A 24,617-nucleotide genomic window follows, 5' to 3' on the forward strand; every position below is an offset into this window, starting at 1 on the left:
AAGAAATTTCACGTTATTAGTGAGTGGTGACACGTGTATGCATGGAATACCTTGTGAATATTTGAGATATAACACAAAGTTTCTTTCCGTCTTCTGCAATTGACAATACCAAGTCAGTTTCTGTTAATGAAAACTTTATGTCATCACAATAGTTTGTGGAAGATGACAATGACACGATTTTCATATCAATAATTGTTAATATTTCTTCCCATCAACGATAATTCTGATTATCAATTTTTGTAGCCAGCCCTACTAAAGGCCAGTGAAATACTGTTAAAATAGGTGATAAGCCACTTGCCCTCTCACATGCTCACTCACTCACTCACTCACTCACTCACTCACTCACGCACTCATGCACTCACATGCTCTCACTCACTCACTCACACATGCACACACTCACTCACGCACTCACATGCTCTCACTCACTCACGCACTCACATGCACACTCACTCACGCACTCACATGCTCTCACTCACTCACTCACACATGCACACACTCACACACTCACATGCTCTCACTCACTCACTCACACATGCACACACTCACACACTCACATGCTCTCACTCACTCACTCACACATGCACACACTCACGCACTCACATGCTCTCACTCACTCACGCACTCACATGCTCTCACTCACTTACTCGCTTACTCTCAATCACTTACTTACTCTCACTCACTCACTCACTCACATGCACTCACTCACTCACTCACTCACGTGCTGTGCAGAATCAGTGTACACTGCTTATGGCAACTGGAAACATTTGAGAAAAATACTGATTATGTGTACAAAAAATAATTCGAGACGTATTATGTTAATAACAGTATTACATCTCTTGTCAGTAAAACCTGACACAGCTGTTGTCAATGAATGTTTTGTTTCCTCACTCAATCTTCCACATTCAGGAAATGGCACACTTGCCCCATAATTCTAATGTTTACATGAAATATTTATACATACAGTACGTAGGTAGTACACATATTTCAATCACATTCGGATCTGAAAGAAGAAGAGTATACTTTGATTTTATCAATAAAAATAACTCAAGGCCTTTCGTATATCTTATGTCTTTAAACTCATGCTTTAAAGATTCCCATTTCATAGAATGTAGGTCTTCGGGGACTCCTTCCTCACCATGTAATGTATTTGAACAGCTTGACATACCATTCAATCAAGCCAGCATCATGTAATTATATTCAAGGGGTTACAAAAGGATCTGTCTTGAGGCAGATGCTGTTCTTTCAGTGCCACATATATACCTGGAGAATTGGTGACGGCGATGTAATTAATTGTGGTGCAGGACATGAAAGTGCCTCTCATCCTTGGACGTTCCACACTGACCTAGATAGGCGATAAGCTAATTACTTCAGGAAGGAGGATATGACGTTAACGCTGCTATCGCAGGCAATGGAGTGAGTGACGTAGGTTAGATGTAAGGGCGCACTCTGTCAATGTAGAAGTCACCTCTGGGCGACGTCTTGGCCACCTTTAAGTGAATTGTTTCAGTATTAAGGCGACTTTACCAGCTTGGCCAACACCTTGGGCTCCAAGTGTGTCGGTATTAGCAGACGCCAACGGCTAGTAATTAGCAGGGCAGGATTTCTTGTTTCTTGATTGGAGATTTTGTGTGCCATATTATCAGGAATATGTTCAACTTTGGTATAACATTGAGTTAAATGCCATATGATTGGTCATTTAGCTTAACACACGTCCAGTGAAGATCCGGGGTAGAATAGGTCTTCAGCAACCCATGCTTGCCATAAAAGTCTGCTTCATATCCCAATTGTGTGGATAGATGTTGATGATGTCAATCACGGGATTGTCTGGTCCGGACTTGATTATTTACAGACCCCCGTCAAATAAATAACACACGTACAAATGTACATAAATATTAGTAGCATTTGTAACCCTGCCAGCATGAGTTATTGTTCATGATATCCGAAAGTGATTTGACTGGTTCCGACCAACAGACCCGAGATATTCCAACTGCTGCATTGATTTAATATTCACTCACTCACTCACTCACTCACTCACTCATACCCAAGTCAGACCACCTTCATGGTCTAGAGGTAGTGCATCTGCCCCCAGAGCGGAAGGTCCAGGGTTCTATCCCCGGCAGTGTCATACCAAAAGACGTTAAAAGGTTGTACTTGTTGTTACCCTGTCTGGCACTCGGCATAAAGGGTCTAAAACAAGGACTAGTCGGCTCGGAGTCAGTATACTGTGTCTGAATGCGGTATTCATGTTAAACTGCGGCATGGTATCTCAGTGAGCTAGCACTAATAATCAGCATCAGTCCGGACTAGTACAAGCAGCCACACACACACACATGCACGTCGCAATATAAGTGCAATAATCTTGGACGCGACGTTAAACCCAATTTCACCTCACCTAAACTACCCTAGTCACAGTCAGTCAGAAGGTCTTAAAAATAGGTGATGAAATTCTGATCCCTGAAATCACCCTAATGGAAGATGCTGAACCTTAATGGGGGTTTTCAAATTACTGAGGTACTAAGGAAGAGAATTTATGGATGTCAATAAGTATATTATGAGGAACACAATGGCTCGGAGTATATACTTACTCCTTTATCAGGTAAATAAATTCTATGAAGCAGAGAACATATATATTTTCCTGTTAGAACAACAAAAGAAATAAGATAATGGTGGAAACTTAACAAGGGAAGCCAAAAGATAAATTGGCGCTGATAAAAGTCGTTTCAAAGACTTGATGGGACATCAACATGGAGACGATGCAGTGATATCCATCATTAAAGAAGTTGACATCCATAACCTCTCTTCCCTATGTGTGTAACTTCTAAATGCCTTTCAACCCGTGAAGATCCGGGGATGGAATAGGTCTTCAGCAACCCATACTTGCTGTAAAAGGCGACAATGCTTGTCGTAAGACGCGACTAACGGGATTGGGTGGTCAGGCTTGCTGACTTGGTTGATGCATGTCAACGATCCCAATTCCCTGGGTCGATGCTCGTGATATCAATCACTGGATTGTCTTGTCCAGACTCGATTATTTACAGACCGCCATCATATAGCCGGAATTATGCTGAATGCAGCGTCAAACAACAAACCAACCAATCTAAATTACTTTCAAGGACGTGATACTGTGGTACTGTTCATCATGAACAGCAAAATTGGCCATATTTCCCCTTCAAATCTACCTACCCCGTTACCATATGTAGAAACTGATTCTTTAATGAGAATGACAGCAGTATTTTGTTCCGACCTACAGCAAGTTGCATGGCGTCCGCCTATAAACAGCTTCACACAAACACTAATATAACTGTTTGGGTCTAAATTGGAGGAAAGATGTTAAGCCTTAGAATTGTTCATGTTAAAATGTCACCAGTTTCTATGGAAAGTTTTATACAGACGTGACATTAAATATTAAGTAGCCATTAACATGTGTGTCAGTGGTATGTTTGATAAAACATGTTCCAGGACTTGAATTAATAATGTATTGATTCGTAGATGAGAACATCCACGTGTTTTGTCAACAGGCTTGGCCTGGTTACCTGGTTTTAACCAATCAGAAGGCACAGATGTGACCTAGTCTTTACGCTGTAGCTAAGCTGACAGGATTATTTTCCCTAATGACTGCTACCATGAATACCTGTACTTTTTGTGACCCGGTATGGTCCTGGTGGCCTCCAGGGTAATGTAGGTTAAATGGAGAAACTCCACCACTGACTAATATGGCCTTGACAGAAAATGTAATATAAATGTCAGAACTGTATAAATTGACTTGTTTAAACGGTAATGGGAAATTTCAATGATAGAGTTCTTTAAATTTCTTTTCTTAACTGTCTTACTTCTGAACCACACGATGTTGGCATGGCTTCAGTTTCACCCACTTGGAAATTAACTCCAAGGTTGTATGACCAAATGTTTTTGAATAATTCCTTTTTGGAGCTTTTCAACTGTCATGTATAGAAAAAGACATTGAAATTAAGTCTAAGGACTTTTTTTCATACATTTCTCATCATGATTATTTTGCACTTCCCGACGGCCATATTGCATATAAAAAACTGCCTACCATTGTTCCGACATCATGATTTGTGTAGTTTAACAAATTTGTGTGAATGTCAAAGTATGCTTCAGGAGTAAAACACACTTAAATAAATCTGTCTTTTATTCTCTGAGCAGGACGTATCAGTGCTCGTGTTCATGCCGCTCCCTCACAAAGCAGTCAGTTCCACACTTGGTAGTTTTATCCTGGACAACTCGCACAATGGGTTATTGATCAAGTGCTGCAAATTATATCAAACCATATTTTGACAGTTTTACTGAGTTTTGATAGATGAAATTAAGTTGATATATTCAATAGTTTTCAACATACTGTTGAACTATTCAGGTTCATTAGTTTGCTGAGAATAACTGCAAGATTGCTGATGTGTGTGCTCAGATATGTGTGTGCTTCATCTTCTTGTAACAGTCAGGTCGTGTTCAGACAGAAATTTTTTAAGTTCTCAAGAAAATTTAACTGGATAATTCTTTTCACAAATTCATTTGACCCGTGAAGATCCCTGGTAGAATAGGTCTTCAGCAACAATGCTTGTCATAAGAGGCGACTAACATGATCGGGTGGTCAGGCTCGTTGACTTGATTGATGCATGTCATCATATCCCAATTGTGTGGGTCGATGCACACGATGTCAATTACTGGATTGTCTGGTCCAGATTCGATTACTTACAGACTGCAGCCTTAGCTGGCATATTGCTGAGTGCAACGTTAAACAACAAACAAAACAACAACAAAAATGAATAATTCTTTCACTAACACATTGTATTTTGTGTTTTCCTTTCAGCCGCTGGAGAACTGGACCGTCAACCATGTAATCGAGTGGATGGCAGCTCTCAACCTCTATCGCTACGTGGAGCTGTTTCGAGAGAAAAACATCGCAGGGCGGGACCTGAAGACCATGGATGAGGACAAACTCATGGTAGGCCATGTGTAACATGTGTAACAATGTTACAATTGTAACAATGACACGGTCAGTTTAGGTCTTAGTCTCATAGTCCCTGAATCGTATTATTTTCTCTTCTGCCCAGCCCTTACTGTAAGGGGAGCTGCTGTAGAATATATTTGCCACTATTTTCATTCAAGGATCCAAGGGATAAGGATAGAGTTGGGGTTAACCTACCCTAACCCGAACACAACTAAGCCAAAAGATTGAAGAGGCACGCGAGATCAGTGAAGCAATACTAAGCATTTTTTCTTGAGATATATCAAGTTTTCATGATACATTTGGGTGGCCAACAGATTCTGTTATCGCATCCTAAATGAAGCAAGTCTAGATTTTCCAAAGGGTTCCCATCTCACTGGGTCTTCTTTTCAAGTTAAATGTAGTTGCTTGTTTCTATCAAAATTATATATTTCAGAGACTAGCATTAGTCTAAGGTCTGAGTGAACAGGATCATATTGAATCTTCTCTGTGCTGAATCGGTATAACACACACACAAACTTTCATAAAAATGAGCTGTCCTGTTTAAGTGTTGAATTGTATGTTATAAGAAAGTAATAACTGTGGAGAAGTAGCATGGCCATCTTGAGCTGAACTGGACACGAGCACTCATACAGCTTTGGAGAAGGAATGAGCTTGAAGTTAATGTGATAAAAATAGACCTGTATTTGCAATGAGCAGCACCAGAATACCTGAAATTTTATGTCTGATTCCTGATCATGTAAAGGTGAAGGTTGCCTGTCTGATTCCTGATCATGTAAAGGTGAAGGTCACCTAAATGTGAAGCTGACTGAGACGAGTGTCATGCGACAGCCGCATGTAAGCCTCCAGCCCTGATCTTCCTGTTTCCAACAACCCAATAGATTCTTCTTCAAATATATCAACTTAACACCACTCTATGGCTTCTGCCTCCAGTTCTGTGGCAGACAGTGTGAGAGCGACACTTGAGACATAGTCACAGTGCATGGCTTGCAAGTCAGAAAGAAACCTTGAAGGTGTCCCAGCTAATTATTGTAAGGACCTTACAGACGAGGTAATCACTCCGACCACGATCTGCGGAGCGGGAAAATACACCGTTATTAATTGACCCAATTTATGTTTGATCAACAATAACATTGATAACAACGAAAACATATGTCGATACCAGAATGAGCCTTCGTCTTCTATTGAGTGATGCAAAATTGTTTCCTGAGGCAAGACAGTTGATGCAAGAATGTCATGAATGACGCCACTTTAGGAATGACTATCAGTTATGTATATTTACAGCTATTTATAGCAGTAGATAGCAAGCCTATTTTTTATTGGAAGGTGATGGTTATAGGATTTTATAGACCAAATATCAAAACTGCTTTACATTTTGACTATTTGTATTTCTTGAATCACATAGGATGATTCCTATTATATACTCACTGTCGAAAGAAACGCAAACCATAAAAACATATGGAGAAGTAGGTACTTAAGAAAAGATGTTTCCAATGTGTACCACTTAATTACAAAACTAACAAAGAGTCATGATTTACCACAGCGTGTCTTAATTCGTATCACAATATGCTACACATGATTTCCAAATTTTACACGCTAATCCTGCATGAGACAAATGGTGCATCTCAAGTCATACATCTATGATGTCACATGTGATGTGTTCATGAGCGTCGGTTCACACATCATACCAGTTGGATCGTTTGTGCATCGAACCAATCTTTTATCTCTTGAATACGAGTAATTCTTCAGATATTAACCAACATGCATGGTATTTGTGTTTCTTTTGTTCGTGAGTATACTTTCAGCATTTAACTCTCTTACTTCAGTTTATCAAATCAACACCCTGAAGATAAGGCAGCGATTGAAACTAACTGTTTTAGTCCACTAGTCCTTATGATGATAACATTTAGTAAAACCCTTAAATGGCAAATTTCTACTGGTCCTTACCATTGGTCGGGTGGTCAGGCTCACTGACTTGCTTGATGCATGTCATCGGCCCCAATTGCATGGATCGATGTTCATGATGTCAATCACTGGATTGTCTGGTCCAGTCTCGATTATTTACAGACCACCATCATATAGCTGGAATAATGCTGAGTGCGGCGTAAAAACAACAAACCAACCAACCAATCTAATGTCTTTCAAGGACGTGATACTGTGGTACTGTTCATCATGAACAGCAAATTGGCCATATTTCCCCTTCAAATCTACCTACCCCGTTACCAGTGTGGCGTTAAACAACAACCAACCAACCTACCTTAACTATTGAGCAATTTGGTAAGGACTACAACGCTGGTGCTAATTTCTATTACTGGATAAAGTCCCTGGGCCCAAAACACAGGTGACAATATTAGGTTAAGTAAGTGTATACGTAAATTGGTTTTAATGCTATTCAAAGCAGTGTTAAACCCAACTGACTCAATGACTCCCTCACTTTGGGCCCAGTGACCTTAGGTGGTGATAAACCTCTGTACAGACTTCTGTCACATAGCTACCAGGATGCAGTGGTTCTGGGCTGATAGCAAATTAGAGAACAGGAACAAAATATGTTGTTCAGTACGTTGTTTCATGTTCATTCCAAAAGCCGAAACACTGGTACAGCCTCTGCTTCGTGCCAGGCTACCTGCCAGAGGCTCCCGATATAGCTGAACCCGTTGGCGCCAATGTGTGGCACACATTCACACTCAATGGAGTTTTCCATGACTGATCTGTGTAGGTTGTACCTCAGGTAGCCTTGCTCCAAGGCTGTAAAATGATAGGTCCATGGGTGTGAAGTATTTATATCCTTTTAAGAGGCAAGTCTAGATATGTGGATGCCAGTCTCTAAAAGGGACACCGTGTTTTATTATTTATATGATCAAGAAATCATGAATTTGAATGATAAATATTACCTTAGAGACTTGTACAAGTCTATGCATCAGGGTGTGGATTGCCCAGACAGGCCTCCTCCTGATCTCCAGGTGTCTGTACTTGTGTGTCTGCACTCCCATCTTCTTCCACTTGTTCGCCTCATCAGTGATCTAGATGTTTGTGTACGTAGTCAGTTTGACTTGTTTCAGCTTCAAGCTTGGTTTGTAATGTAGGTGTGTGTGTAGGGAAGCCCTTTTGGTAATTGAATTTTTGGTATTGGTAAACTTGCTGCAGCAGTACCAGTTTTCCATACCATGTTAATTTTTGTTGGTTTGTTGTTTAATGTCACAGTCAACAATATTCCCGCTATATGACAGCGGTCTGAAAATAATCAAATCTGGACCAGACAATCCAATGATTGACATCATGAGCATCAATCCACATAATTGGGATTCGATGACATGCATCGATCAAGTCGGCAAGCTTGACCACCCGATCCTGTTTGTTGCATCTTATCCATGTTAATGTACTGGTGTACTGGTGGTGTTGACAGTCATCATTATATGTGAAACAACTCGCTGCTTGTAGGGGCGGTCGGGTAGCCTAGTGGTTAAAGCGTTCGCTCGTCACGCCGAAGACCCGGGTTCGATTCCCGACATGGGTACAATGTGTGAAGCCCATTTCTGGTCACCCCCGCCGTGATATTGCTGGAATATTGCTAAAAGCGGCGTAAAACCATACTCACTCACTCACTTACTCGCTGCTTGTACCTGTATGTTGGCCCAAGTAGCCCAGTAGTTTAAGTTCCAGCCTGGTTGTACTGCTTGTTGATTCACAACCCACATTTTTCACATTGTTTCCACTCTTATCATGCTGATGAATTTCTCGAAGGTGGTATGTATCTAACAACTTTATTATCTCCTTCCATACTAAGAACATTTCCCCATGGTGTAACTGTGCAAGCAGGCTGCTAGCATCAGTATAACATCATCAGTGTACTCTGTAGTTGGTGCTCGAGAAAGAATCAGTGGCATGTTTTATTAAAAGAGGTCCCCAGCACGGCCAGGTTTCTTAAGCTGAAATTTGTGTTCATGTTTCAAGCAATGATGTCCTTAATATTGCTCACAAAATTCTGATCCAGTGTTAAACAGGGCCACCATTACTGCGTCATCATAACATCCCTTGTACTTACAAGCTTTAGCTCTTTTCATTGGTATACATTATATATGACAAATATTAAGGTGTTGACTGTATTTTGTGATTTTGTGAACACGGGCAGGGGATGTTGATAACAGTCTTCTTGTTTACCCTTTTATTTTGACCTGAGTGATGAATGACCTCTGGGAATTCTGTGTCAGAATAAAACAGGTGCACTGTACCCAATCTGAAATTGGACTGAGTGGTTGAATGCCTTGATAGGGCTGACTGTGTATCATCCTGCTCCAGTGTCGCGGATCATTGCTTGTGTTTACATTCCCTGCTTTGCCGTGGTCGGGATAGATGTGACTGTGTGCTATAGTTTCTTTCTTTCTTTCTTGTTTAACGCTGCACTCAGCAATATTCCAGCTATAGGTTGGCGGTCTGTAAATAATCAAGTCAGGACCAGACAATCCAGTGATTGACATCATGAGCATCGATCTACACAATTTGGATTCGATGACCTGCATCAACCAAGTCAGAAAGTCTGACCACCCGATCCCTTTAATCGCCTTTTGCAGCAAGCATGGGTTGCTGAAGACCTATTCCACCCCAGATCTTCACTGGTTCTCCCTGCTATAGTTGAGTTTGGAGTGATGTCATTGTGAACACCCTCATACCCTCCTATATTCCCTGCTACAGTTGAGATCAGTGTGACGACACCACCGCACACCATCGCATCTTGCTACAGTTGAGATCAGTGAGACGACATCACCGCACACCATCGCATCTTGCTACAGTTGAGATCAGTGTGACGACACCACCGCACACCATCACATCTTGCTACAGTTGAGATCAGTGTGACGACACCACCGCACACCATCGCATCTTGCTACAGTTGAGATCAGTGTGACGACACCACCGCACACCATCGCATCTTGCTACAGTTGAGATCAGTGTGACGACACCACCGCACACCATCGCATCTTGCTACAGTTGAGATCAGTGTGACGACACCACCGCACACCATCGCATCTTGCTACAGTTGAGATCAGTGTGACGACACCACCGCACACCATCACATCTTGCTACAGTTGAGATCAGTGTGACGACATCACCGCACACCATCACATCTTGCTACAGTTGAGATCAGTGTGACGACATCACTCACATCAGCTCCGTCGTAACCTGCTCCAGGCAAATTGGGAATTGAGTCAGCAAAATGTACTGAGGGCAGTGCAAGGGCAGTACAGTAATCACAGTGGTAGTAGATCTCAAGCTCCAAATGACTTTTCAGTGCAAACCTCCAAGTACTCAACCCTTCTGAAACCACAAATGCATTCTGCAGTACAGCTGTATGAGATCACCACTGGAACACTCATTACTGCCCTATATTCCTGCTAGAAAAGACATGTTTCTTTAAAGTGTAACTTCCCTGGTATTGATGGTTTTCATACGGCTGGTTTAATATGTTGGCTGGGAGCCAGTAGAGGTGCAGGGATGTGGAAGGTGGAGGGAGTGTACCGTGTGACTTGTTTGAGCTTCGTCTTCACCATGGGTGTATCTGTACTTAGATCACCGACTAAGAAATCAAGTGAGCTTTTGTCATGGTACGTGGTCCGTCATCAGTCCGATTGTCTGTCAGTCATGAACTTTTGCATTTTCTCATCTCTTGAAACTACAAGGCCTATGAAGTTGAAAATTTGCATGAAATCTCCAAGTAATGGTGCCTAAATCATGCTCACAGAATTCTGATTAAATTTCAAACATGGCCACCTTGGGAGCCATATTGAAAATGTCATTTCTGGCCATTACGCAGCCATATCTGCATGGTTAATTATTAAATTTGATACGCAAGTATGTGGTTCTCAAAATAACATAAAGTTTGGGGCATATTTATTTTTTTATGAAGCTACCACCTTTGACTTTACGTACCCCTGTTTCTCTAAAGTTACTACATTTTTGGTATCTCTGAACCTACAGTGTAAATCAGCCATCTATTTTCAAAATGTATTGAAATTTGGCATATGTGTCCTGGGGCCTAACATGGCAATAAAGGGCAATAAAATTCAATGTAGATACAAAATTGGAAGACCACATCTTATACCCCAACGCACACAAGTCTGCCACTACGTCTTATCACATCATCTGCATACATTGGGGATCAAGGGAAAATGTAGGTTTTCACATATTGTTGCCATGGAAACTAAACTGAACTTTGAAAAGAAATGGTTCGAGTGACATTAGAATAGGCTGTCAGGGCATAAGTTCCCCATCCTACATCTGTTATAGGAGAACAAGTTCAAGCAGATCCTAACTGTCCACAGACAGTGGGCCAGCATTTTTGGAGAATTTGACTGTTGTGTCAGTTACTACTGGCAGGTGAAACAGCCATAGCTCCAGTCAGCAAGGGCCAGTGACCCCCAGTGACCCCAAGTGACCCCAACACTGACCTTTGCAGTTGAAAGAGCTTTTGCCATGCTCCTAACTATCTTCTGTGGTACTGCTTGATAATGTCACTTAAATGTGGCATGCAGATTCCATAGGTCTTGTTCAAATCAATGTGATTTTATTGTATTCTTTTTTTATGTTTTAAGAAACTAACAGTTTACAAAAAAGTTTAGAAGTCTTATTCTAAAGAACCACAGGTCACAGGGCTTACACTTTGTGTGATTGTATGACAATAAGAAGATTCCAGCTTGTTCAAAGCATCACTAATAGTACTCAGTTTCCTTGTCATGAACAATTGTTGCGATTGGATTTTGGGGGGTGGGTTTGTCTGGAATTAGACTAGTCTGGAATGTTATGCATGTTTTTTTAAACACACTATAGATATTTGTGCCAAACACAAAATAGTGTTGAAATGTCATGAAATTTTTTCTTCATAATTCAGGTAAGCTACAGAGCCTTGTGGCTGTATTTTGTTATGGGGGTTGGCTTTGTCAGCTAATTCATGTTCAATGCTGTTGTGGGTTGTTACCTGGACCCGTGAAGATCGTGGTAGAATAGATCTTCAGCAGCCAATGCTTGCTGTAAAACACGACTATGCTTGTCGTAAAAGGCGACTTAGGGCATCGGGTGGTCTTGGTTGATGCATGTCATCGACCCCACATTGCGAGGATCGATGCTCATGATATCAATCACTGGATTGTCTGTTCCAGATTCGATTATTTACAGACTGCCGTCATATTGCTGGAATTTTGCTGAGTGCAGCATTAAACAACAAACCAACCAACCAACCTGGCGCAAAACTGTTCTAGTCATTGGTTCAGTTCAGTTGTATTGTTCACTCAAGTAACATTTCTGTTTTAATCCCTGGTTTCTTGTCCCCTCTGTCTTCATAGGTGATATATCTTGTGAGTTCCCATCCATGTTAATAATTTTCAGTCAATTTCTTCATCTAACAACTGGGGCGGTCGTGTAGCCCAGTGGTTAAAGCGTTCGCTCGTCACGCCGAAGACCCAGGTTCGATTCTCAACATGGGTACAATGTGTGAAGCCCATTTCTGGTGTCCCCCACCGTGATATTGTTGGAATTTTGCTAAGAGCGGTGTAAAACTATATTCACTCACTCACTCACTAACTCATCTAACAACTGATAATTTCAGCTGTCAAAAGAATAATTCATAACATAGGACTGAGGGAAGTCATCTTATATTGTGATATTGATGTATATATAAATTTTTAATGTTGATACTGTATTGATACAAATTTATTAATATCTCTGCTAAATTAATAATCCACTGACACAGAAAAAATTACGTTTGTTCAGATTACAGTGATTAAGATGGACAACGAGGAGGCAGAAAGTTCAGCTTTATCATTTAATGGATCCGTCTGGTTCATATGTCGCATTAATCTGATTAATTGCAAGTGATAGAATTTTTTATCTATACACGTACAGAGCAACTTATTTTGTCATTAATCAATATATTGATAATATCCGGATACCTTTGCGTCTATATATCAATACTACTTGCCAATCATTGATACCCGAGTATAGATATATATATTTGTGGCTAATGTAATTGTCGAATTCGACAGCCTACGGACAAGTGTGAAGCAACTGAATTATCCACATGTCATTGCGGACTAGAAGGTGGTTGAGTCAGCAGCAGCATACAAGATGTAGATTTCCAGTTCACAAAACCCTCCCCCTCTTCATCATCTTCTACTGCTGTATGGACAGTTTTCATTCCTCCTATATTTCCCGACTTGCTGCCAGTAGGTTCTGTTCTGTGAGTCTGTGGCAATCAATGCCCCCTGTTCCTCACTCATCAATAAATAAGAAAGAAACTGATTCGTCTGAACTCTGTACATGTGGGTTAGTGAGATGAGAGTTCCATAGTTCGCGGACTGACTCACAACTTTCACCAGAGAAGCTGCCAGACTTATGTCATGAAGTTAGTTGTCTGGCAAGCAGTCTTCCCATAATGCATTTCTGCAGGAATCTGGTAGCTTCAGCACTCTTCGCAAAAAAGCAAGCATTCCTTCAAAGCTGCCAGAGTGATTGATATAAAATGTCTTCTGGTCCGTGATTTTTTTTTTTCCGAAGAATACTCGTGGGAAAGTGGAATGATGGGATATATTACAAGGATGAGCAATATGCCTGTGAACGGAGGAGGTGTGATTTGGGGGGAGGAGGTGGGGGGAGATGTACTGACCGACTTATCCACTATGTTGAGTCTGAGAGGAAGAGTAAGATATCAGGACAAACTCTGAAGTTTCATCGCTGGCCGAATTTTTCCGGGAAGTGTAAATCACACCATGAGATAATGGCAGGCTGACATTACATCGCAGGGGTAATGCTGGGATGGAAATTTTTGACAATAAATATTATGTATGATAATAAAAGAAAAGGTTTTTTTAATGGTTTGTGTGGAATGTGTGTGAGGCGGGTATTTCTCTTGACAGATAAGACAGATTCAGACACACAGACAGGCAGACAGATTCAGACAGACAGACAGACATACATACATACGTATAAACACACACAAAAATCTTAAAAAATATCAATATTACAGATCTGATGACATACATAAAATGTCATCAGTTGATTAAGATCAAGGGGTATTTATTACTTGAAATTATAGATATAGAATGCAATTGATGTCGATGGCTTCATTATCTGAGATGATGTAGTGAAATAATTTGTTTTCATGATTGTGAACATTTACATTTTGTGTGGATCAGTTTCAAAAGAGTGTATTTCTTCCTTGAGTGTGTTTGGTACACAGTGAAGTAGGTAGTGTTTTTTCCCCATCAATGGTTGACATGACACATGATATATTGACATGTGCATATATAGCATATACCGGTGCTCTGTGTGGGTCAAGATGACTGCTGGGTGCCATCAATACCCTTCCATCCCCAGAATCCTAACTAGGAGATTAGGCATGTAATACAAACAAATTGTATCACCTCCTTGTGCAGTATTTGCTTATTTTAGCGTAATATAATATGTACAATAGCGTGGGCAGAGGGTTTATGGTATTAGAGAGATTTAGGTTGTACTCTTGGTGGGAGTCCCCCCAAATAAACCTGAGGAAGACCTCTCTGACACCCTAACCGTGTCTTGTGTACTGCTGTTTATCTCGTGGTTGTGGCTTAGTGATTGACAGGGTGTTCCTGGAATGGGGCCATTAAAAAGTAAATTCCCAGGATGGGATTGGCCGTACCTGCCGCCTCAAGAGACTGCAAGTGTTCCGTCAGCAGCTTCTGTCTGACAAGTTGGGCATCCAGATCTTCATATCTAACACTTCTGTTGTACTGAAAGGATATATACTGATTCATCCGGGAGATTTTAAGAATGATGATTTGTCTGTCATGACTTCTTGAAGAAATTCCTTATTGATGAGGGCAGCTTATCTGTGAAAATATTCACTTATTCGATGCATGGGAAAGGTGTTTGATTCCCCATAGTAACACTATGTGAAGTCTAGGGCTGGGACGAGTCCATATATACTGTAAATCTTGAAATTAACGCGAGTTTGAATTAAATGCAAAAAATGCGAGTGGTCTTTGCTCGGATTATTAAACAACACATTTAGAGGAGGGGGTGTCGCATTCATATTGAGTCGCATTATTGACTAGGGGCCAGCGGTCGCATTCTTTTGGAGACGCATTAATTGCACGATTTACAGTACTCCCCGGGTAGTCGGGTACCCTCCCAACTTTCACCCGGCCCTACCCGGCCCTACATTGGGAAAAGTATTTGCTTCCATAGTTACACTATGTGAAATCTGTTCTAGGCGGCACTGTTATTATGTTGCTGAATATTGCTGAAAGAGCCTGAAAAACCTATCACTTCTTAACTTCCTTCTCTCTCTCACTCACTCACACTCACTCTCACTTACTCACTCACTCACTCACTCACTCACTCACTCTCTTCTTCCCTCCCCCCTGTGTATTGTAAGGGTTAAATCACTGATATGACATCCGTGAAGGTGCGGTATGACGGCTGTGGTTAATGTGTGATTTGATGCCTGTGGTTTAATGGGTGCTTTATGGCTGTGGTTTAAATGTTTGGTATGACACTTGAGATTTTGAGGTTAACCACGCGCAAGCAGGATGGGTTTTGATGGAATTAAGTCTGTTGGGGGAGTGGGGGGACAGGAGGCATGAAGGACTCTGCATGTGATGGGATCTGCTGAGAGGGTGTCTGTGGTCGCCAAGGGTCGGGGAGGATAGGATGGTCTCACTGTATGGTTAGGGCACCATGGAGGTGTTCGGGAAGTAGCTGTCAAGTTGTCATTGAGCTTTAACTGTGAAATAAATTGTGAAATAAAAGTATCAAAGCCCAGTTAACATGTAAACTCTGCCTGTTTGGTAATCACTGTTTATGTCTATGAATAATTAAAGATACTGTTGATTACCCCGATCTGTTTATCCTGAAATGTGTTCATCGTTACAATTATATAGTATTATTTTTTATTTTTTATTTTTGAATTGATATTTTGTATTCCTGTATCCCTGTTATATTTATATTTCTGACGCCAGGGGTTTGTTTGTTTGTTTTTTGTTTTTTGGTTTGTTTGTTTTGGTTTTTTGTTGTTTTGTTGTTGTTGGGGGGGGGGCTGTGAAAATATTATTTTTTAGGTTAGATTAAGGTTATGAATGTGATAACATCCCCCTGACAACCATGTCCTAAACTGTGACCAGAAAGTTTGTACAAAGTCACATTCCCAAAACAAGATGGACTTTACAATTATGTTTGGAATGGTACCGCCCCAGTTGTGCGTTTCTCTGGAGACTAGATATGAGAGAGTGAGTATATTTTTACGCCGCTTTTAGCAATATTCTATCAATATCACGGTGGGGGAAACCAGAAATGGGCTTCACACATTGTACCCATGTCGGGAATTGAACCTGGGTCTTCGGCATGACAAGCGAACGCCTAAACCACTAGACTACCCAACCGCCCCACTAGATGAAGGCAAGTGATGGATGGATGAAGACGTACCGACTGGGGTCAAGATCTAGAGGGAAGGTGTGTTGTTGAAGCGGCTTATGCATCTGTTGAAACTGTACAGTGATGAGGTTGTCTACAGTTACATGTGACCAGGTACTCTCAAGCTGGGTGTCATGACAACCTCCTCAGCATGGGTGTGTTCCGATTGGGTCAGGATAATCCTAGATGGCCAGCGAGGGTTCTGCCTAAATGCCTACATTTGCCTGTACGTACCTATATATCAAGTTTTGGCCTGTAGGAAATGTCAAGGTGCTTGTTCAGATCGTATTCACAGCAGTCCGGGGGAAGCCATGTTGAGATAGAAGGCCCAGAATAGAAAGTGTCAAGACACAAATAGCAACACTTTCGCAAAACGACATTGTTGTTGGTCGAATGGCATTTAATTGCTTTCTTCAAGCATTGGGTAGGACCCAGTGACGAATGTTCTGGAGGAATGGTTACTTGGTAACTGCAACCCTCAAGTGGAACAGCTATCTGTTGTCATCCATTGTCTGTTCTGTTTTCTGCTTCACTCGCCTTCCATGTTTCTTGTAAATTCATGTTTTAATTACTTTGAAATGAATAATTCTTCCAATGATGACAAACATCATATAAGATTTAAGTGTCATTGATTAGACATATAAATATATTTTGTGATTCGAAGTACTGTATGTGAAAACCCTGTAAGCACAATCTAAATAGTATAACAAACATATCTAAATTACTCAAAATGACTTTCTAAGATTTTAAGATACTCACAGCTGAAGAAAATAGACGGAAGTACTTCTATTCATGCCACCAATGCACTAATTGACACAAATAGGTAGCCTTGCTCGAAAGCTGTACTGAAAGATAAGTCCATGGATGTGTTGTAATTTTATGTTCCTAGTAGGCAAGTCTAGGCTCGCTGACTTGGTTGATGCATGTCATCGATCCCAATTGCGTGGATTGATGCTCATCACATCAATCACTGGATTGTCTGGTCCAGACTCAATTAATTATAGACTGCCATCATATAGCTGGAATATTGCTGAATGTGGCGTTAAACAACAAACAAACAAGGATATGTGGACAGTGAGGACTCCAGTCTCTTATAGGGACAACTTGTTCTTATTATTTACATCATCCAGAACTTATGATTTAAACTAATAATTATTAGAGACTTGTACACGTCTGACAACTAAGGTATCCTCAACTATCAGCCACAGTATAAAGGTCTAGGTGACTATACTTGTCCTAAAAGGCTACTAACGGGATCGGGTGGTCAGGTTCGCTGACTTAGTTGATACATTGCGTGTATCGGTGCTCATGATATTAATCACTCTATTGTCTGCTCCAGACTTGATTATTTACAGACCGCCGTCATATGTCTGGAATATGGCTGAGTGCGGCGTCAAACAACAAACCAACCAATGTAAAGGTCTGGTTGATGATGCGGTATTGAACTAGCCATTCTATTCAGGAGCTCAGCAAGTCATGAGTCAGCCAGATGATGAAGATGGCAAGATGGAGAAGTGGTAACACATTGTAGATCGTCAAGGGAAACCATATAATCAATACATACCAACCACTGGAGCATAGAGATCCTAGCTGGGGACAAGCTCTTGCTTGAAACACTCATCCTCCAGGATCAAAGGAATCAGCTGGCTTTCATGTGAAACTGCTGACTCAGTGTTATTTATAGATCACTGTTCACCATTTGAGTGATCTGCCAGTGTGATGACAGGGTTCTAGCGGAGTGCTGGCATGGTATCTATTGGTTGAGGCAAGTTCAGGTGTACTGCTTGCAATGTGTTACAGTACATTCTCATAAACAGGCTTTGTACAGCTTGTGGTTACAGTAAAGGCATTTCCATGAACTGTTGAAGTAGGAAATTAGGTCACTTTGTGTAGTTCATATGAGCTGTGCGACTCTGGTGGTTAAAGATGAACACCATTTCCTCAGCTGCTGTCTCTACACTGCTATCAGACTGTCATCTCCAGCCCACATCGTCAATGCTGATAATATAATGCTTTAAAATTCGGACTAGATCCACCACCTGATTTGATCAGCCCTTATAGCCTGGTCAATTCACACCATGTTTGGGGAGGTGGGGTGGCCTTGTGGTTAAAGTGTTCACTCATCACACCAAAGACCTGGGTTCAATTCCCCACATGGGTACCCATTTCTGGTGTCCCCCGTGGTATTACCGGAATGTTGCTAAAACCCGTGTCAAACCATGCTCGCTCACTCACTCACTCACTCACTCACTCACTCACTCACTCACTCACTCACTCTTATTATTACCATCGTTACTGTATAATATTTCTCTCATTATGTAACATGTATTTTATTGTTTTCTCTACCTGGCCCCTAGTGGGTGCATATGTACAGTAAAACTTATTTCATCTTTTTCTTACAGAATTATGAGAAAAACTTTATTTTCTTAAATTAAATATTTTATTTACCTTTTAATTTATTTCATTTGAGTCAGTCTGTTAAGTTGGAAACAGTATTGTTTATACAATGTCTATATAGTATAGTATATAGTATGTTGGCACTAGCATATTTAAAAATTAACTTCCGTTACATACTGCTTCTTAACATTTTGTTTGCTGATGCCAATGATTGTCAACAGTAGATTTTGTCTACAATATAGACATTTAACAATTTATGCAGTAACAATTTTTTTATTGTTCTGGGGTTGTCAGTTGGTATCACTACTTTTGTTTTTTCTAATTATGGCTTTTGTACGAATCTGTAAAATATAAAAATACTTTAAAATATATTTAGAAAATATTGAATGTCACTTAATACCTCTGCTACAGTAATAAAAAGTATTGTGGACTGCTACTTCTTTATATAGAGGACCACGGGTGGTATTGTTAGCTGAATGTAAGTGTCTAAGTGTGTATCACACTGTCAGGACCTATATACAGCATACTGTCCAGTAGGTGTTGTTAAGCTCTGTCTCACACTGCTCTGTAGGCCACACACACCTGGGTCCTATTGCAGACAAGGTGAGGTGAGGTGAAATGGGGTTTAACGTCGCATCCAAGATTATCGCACTTACATAGCAGTGTGCGTGTGCGTGTGTGTGTGCGACGCTGAGCCGACCAGTCCTTGTTTTAGCCCCTTATTGCCGAGCACCCGATAGGGTAAGAACATGTACCATCTTTTAATGTCTTTTGGTATGATGCGGCTGGGGAATGAACCCTGGACCTTCCTCTCTCAAGGGGGACGCTCTACCACTAGACCATGGAGGCTCCTATTGCAGATGGGGGCACGGGTGTCCCTTGGGCACGCCAGAAACCTATGATAGTGGGTTCGAATCCCGGTTCGCCCCGATTATGTTTCTAGTTTTGTCAGCACCATACCCGTGCTTGTCTGTTTCAGGATACCATTGTCTGGTCCTAGCTTGAGTTTTGTTACGTTTTTCATAATCATGACTGTAGCTTACGAGAACTCGGAGCGGTCGGGTAGCCTAATAGTTAAAGCGTTCGCTCGTCACACCGAAGACCCGGGTTCGATTCCCGACATGGGTACAACGTGTGAAGCCCATTTCTGGTGTACCCGGCCGTGATATTGCTGAAATATTGCTAAAAGTGGCATAAAACCATACTCACTCACTTACTTGAAAGGGTTTTGAGGTGTATTAATGAAAGAATTTGTAATTCCTTGTGCAAGGACCTGATGATTGCTTTGAATCCTAGATTCCCTCAATTACGAACTTTGATGAACTTTGATTTGCCAGCATTCCCATGCTCATGAGGTAAAGGCTTCACAAGTTGTGTGATACAACTTTGACCTACCTATCACATGTACGGTAGTTGTCAAAATGTGATAGAACAGAAATACTGTTGAAAGTAGTATCATACAGTTCACGCTCTCACCGAGCCAGACCTTTGCAACAAGGCTCAGTGTGTTGTGGTGTTAAAACAAACTGTGTCCTGAATATATGACAGCTGACATTCAACAACATTCAACTCAACTGGTTGTTAAAGTGGGCGAGGCACAGAGTACATAGCATCGTCATGAACCCAACATCATCAGCAGCAGCCATCACAGTGCAGGACAATTACCTGGCACCTACCTGAATGTCATTCTGGCCAGGAATACACTTTCATCCCCATGTTTGACTTGGTATGACATCATCAAACTCTGTTGGTATGATTTGTTCCTTGTATATATGTCACATGGTTAAGATCAGTCTAGCCTTGCTCCAAGGCTCTACTGAAAGATATGTCCAAGTCCTGCACCATGACTGTGGAATTTATATTTTTTAGGTATTTCTTCTTCTCTTTACTGAAAGCCTGGGCAAGTCTAGATCAAACTAACCAAGTATAGTTTGCTTGATTCTGTTCTGAAAACAGCAGAAGTGGAAAGGTTCCTTTGAGGAACAAAAATAAAATTATTTGAAAGGCATGTTTTCATTGACTAATTGTTAGTCTAGATAAGTCCATGGATGTGTAGTAATTCTATATCCAGTCTGTTGTTATAGGGAAAACTTGTTCTTATTATTTACATAATCTAGAAATTATGATTTAAACTAATAATTATTGCCTTAGAGACACAAGTGTATCAGTCATAGTCTGGGAGGATGAAGCAAGTTCATCATTGTCTTTGTCTTAATTAATAATATGATTGTAGTGTGAATTGCAAACATTATTAAAATAATGTATATATCATCAACTTAATAAATAATTCAGTTTCTGAATGGCATTTAGAAGTGATACACATAAGTAAGATAATGCTAAAAGCGACGTAAGACAATACTCACTCACTCACTCACTCACTCACTCACTCACTCACTCACTCACTCACTCACTCACTCATAATAAATACGTTGACATCCATAAATTCTCTTCCTTACTGAATAATTGTTTGTAATTTTCTTATGTTACGTCATAAAATCGTCTTTCGGGTCTTTATAAATATTGAAAGGATTAAAACTTAAATTTAGACCGCATGAATCAAAACATAAAAACAATTCCGACCACAAGGAAATACTGATGACGCCCGTGTGGCAACAATAAAGGTCGTGATTCAACTGAATTTGTGTTTTTTTAATACATGTTTTGCCCTGTCAGGATTTATTGAAATTCACAGGTGTGAAAGCCTTCCAGACTTCATTAGGGGTTACAGAATGATGCCTTGGGTCGCCTTAATAATTACCCACACTGCTCCACAGAGAGGGCGGGAGGAGGGGCTCTCTTATTCAGTTGTCGGACCAACGATGTAATTTGTGTGTGTTGCATTAGGTAAGATGGCTTATGGCCGCCTGTTTGATCTTTATGTTTTGCTGGGCTGAGGCTGTTCTTTGTCTGTGGAGGAGTTATTGGAGCGTGAAATCACAAGGAGAGAGCACACAACGAGGGGGGAGTCAAAGCCAGTGGGGTGAGGGCATGATCGATTGACGAAGTCTCCATGCCTTAATGTGCATGCTAAACGTTAAGGTGTGGCCATTGTTCTAGAGAAGAAAACACCTGGTAATCCAACTAGAAGTCTGATAAATGCAATAATATTTTTCTTTCTTTTGTGTTTTGATCTTTAAATCATACTTTACAAAACATTCTTAAAACCATTTTGAGAGGTCCATGTAATAGATTCATGAAAAAATAATTTGAAATTTGTTTATTGATACATAAATGTTTTGTTTTGAATGAACAAGCTTTTTCGTTGTCATTTGTGATATGGACATAATTAGTCAAAGATATCTTCAATTGAATGGTTCTGTTGGTATGCCTCCTGGGTACACCTGCCAAATCACTCTAGGGATATTGTGACGTATCACCTTTCTGTACTCTAACATGACTGTAACCATGCAGCAACTGCAGGATCCGGTGTCCACACCTCACGCCAGCCTGCCCTACCTCCTTCCACTGTCACCTGCATCACAGGCCATGGGCTCCACTTATCTGTGCAAGCCTGACCTACTTCTCTACCGCTGTAGGCCAGCGGTGGTGACACCGCTATATATAGTGCAACTGGAGGCGGAGCTAGCCGTCAATCACAGGCAAGCCCCAGCCAGTCCACGGCCTCAGCCACAGGTTGGAGCAGTTGAAACTAAGCAGTTGAAGAGGCAGCACACAATAGCAGCTGAAGGTGTTCAGCTTTATTCACTTCCCCATCACTGTCACACTGATCGTCGTCGGCTCACCGTAGTTGGGGATGTTTTACTGGATTGTACATCATTGTGTATAGTTGTGACCGTGCTATACGAGAGATAACATACCGACTCTGTTATCTGGCTCTCCAGCGTGTGTCTGGCACATGGCCTGTTTCTAGTGTTCCGCTTGGCAACTGATACCAAACTCTGTCACCGATTCTCTCCCATGCCAGGAAACCAGTCTATGAGTTTCCCCACACACTCCATCATCCTTCTTCCTGTGAGTTCCCATGGATACTGGGTGCTCACTTAGGCTGGTCATACCCCCGCATGACTACATGTTTCACCAGGTAGGTTCCACTTCTCACTTCTCCACTCCATCACTTCTTTCAGTCTTACTTCACTCTGTAATCCTGACATCAGCCAGGATGAGCATCGGTATGATTCCTGCAAGCCTTGCTCCCACGGAGGCATGAGCAGACTTGGAGACCCATCCAGGCCATCTGTACAACACATGCTTCAACATCAATGGAATTCTAGAAAGTGTAACACATGTTGGTTAATGCTTGTACCATTTATTTGACATTCATCTGGATCTCGAATGAAATATGTCTTGCATCCATTGTGCATAAGGAAGATGAGAGGTGTTGCAGATGAGGACTGGCAACTGTCAGTTTGTTCACATGACTGTTCACATGACAGTGTTCACATGACGGTGTTCACGAAGATCATCACATTCCAGAAAAGAAATACATGGGAAGAAAGAAAAAAAAATACCAGGAAATGATTTTTTATATCAGTCATGATGTCATTTTGGCCACACTGTGTCTGCAAGCCTTTGAGTGGTATGTGAACACAGGTCTAAGGTACAAGTTTGTTTAGTTCGAGGACTAAATGTCTGTCTTTCAAGGACCTATTTAGCCAGTTGCACATGCTGTTGTGTACACTATAATGTTCCTTAAATTGTGCTCAGGGCCCTTGCTTACTTCATTCCATGTCATTATGTTAAACCTTTTTTGTAGGGTTTAGTATGAAAAGTGAGACCTGAGTATGCGTATCTGTGTCAATGTTAAAAAAATAATTTTAAAATAAATCCATTATATCCAAACTTCCAATACTATTGGAACTCATTTTAATAACCTTGCTTGTAACAGACACTCAATTACACCTACACAAGGAAGCAAACTTAGTGCTGCAGTTATGTTGCAACTAAATTAGATTATGATCGCCACGGTGCTAGGATCAAACTTAGTACTGCAGTTATGTTGCAACTGAATTAGATTATGATCGCCATGGTGCTAGGATCAAACTTAGTACTGCAGTTATGTTGCAACTAAATTAGATTATGATCGCCACGGTGCTAGGATCAAACTTAGTACTGCAGTTATGTTGCAACTGAATTAGATTATGATCGCCATGGTGCTAGGATCAAACTTAGTACTGCAGTTATGTTGCAACTAAATTACATTATGATCGCCACGGTGCTAGGATCAAACTTAGTACTGCAGTTATGTTGCAACTGAATTAGATTATGATCGCCATGGTGCTAGGATCAAACTTAGTACTGCAGTTATGTTGCAACTAAATTACATTATGATCACCATGGTGCTAGGATCAAACTTAGTACTGCAGTTATGTTGCAACTAAATTAGATTATGATCACCATGGTGCTAGGATCAAACTTAGTACTGCAGTTATGTTGCAACTAAATTAGACTATGATCGCCATGGTGCTAGGATCAAACTTAGTACTGCAGTTATGTTGCAACTAAATTAGACTATGATTGCCACGGTGCTATGATCAAACTTAGTACTGCAGTTATGTTGCAACTAAATTAGACTATGATTGCCACGGTGCTAGGATCAAACTTAGTACTGCAGTTATGTTGCAACTAAATTAGACTATGATTGCCACGGTGCTATGATCAAACTTAGTACTGCAGTTATGTTGCAACTAAATTAGACTATGATTGCCACGGTGCTAGGATCAAACTTAGTACTGCAGTTATGTTGCAACTAAATTAGATTATGATCGCCACAGTGCTATGATCAAACTTAGTACTGCAGTTATGTTGCAACTAAATTAGACTATGATTGCCACGGTGCTAGGATCAAACTTAGTACTGCAGT

The 24,617-nt window shown here is 40.9% G+C and overlaps 1 protein-coding gene across 7 annotated transcripts in view; it reads left to right on the forward strand.

The window, feature by feature from the left end:
• Nucleotides 1-24,617, forward strand: part of LOC139478242 (phosphatidylinositol 3-kinase regulatory subunit alpha-like) — a 224,304-nt gene that overhangs the window by 187,137 nt on the left and 12,550 nt on the right. For all 7 annotated transcript variants that reach the window (XM_071260656.1, XM_071260657.1, XM_071260659.1 and 4 more), the window contains one exon: nucleotides 4,826-4,960. In XM_071260656.1, coding sequence (XP_071116757.1) covers nucleotides 4,826-4,960 — 135 coding nt within the window. The remainder of the gene's footprint in view (nucleotides 1-4,825; nucleotides 4,961-24,617) is intronic.

Source organism: Haliotis cracherodii, unplaced genomic scaffold (genome assembly GCF_022045235.1).
Source record: "Haliotis cracherodii isolate W230 unplaced genomic scaffold, xgHalCrac1.p SCAF_4, whole genome shotgun sequence".
NCBI classification, from domain to species: Eukaryota; Metazoa; Mollusca; class Gastropoda; order Lepetellida; family Haliotidae; genus Haliotis; species Haliotis cracherodii.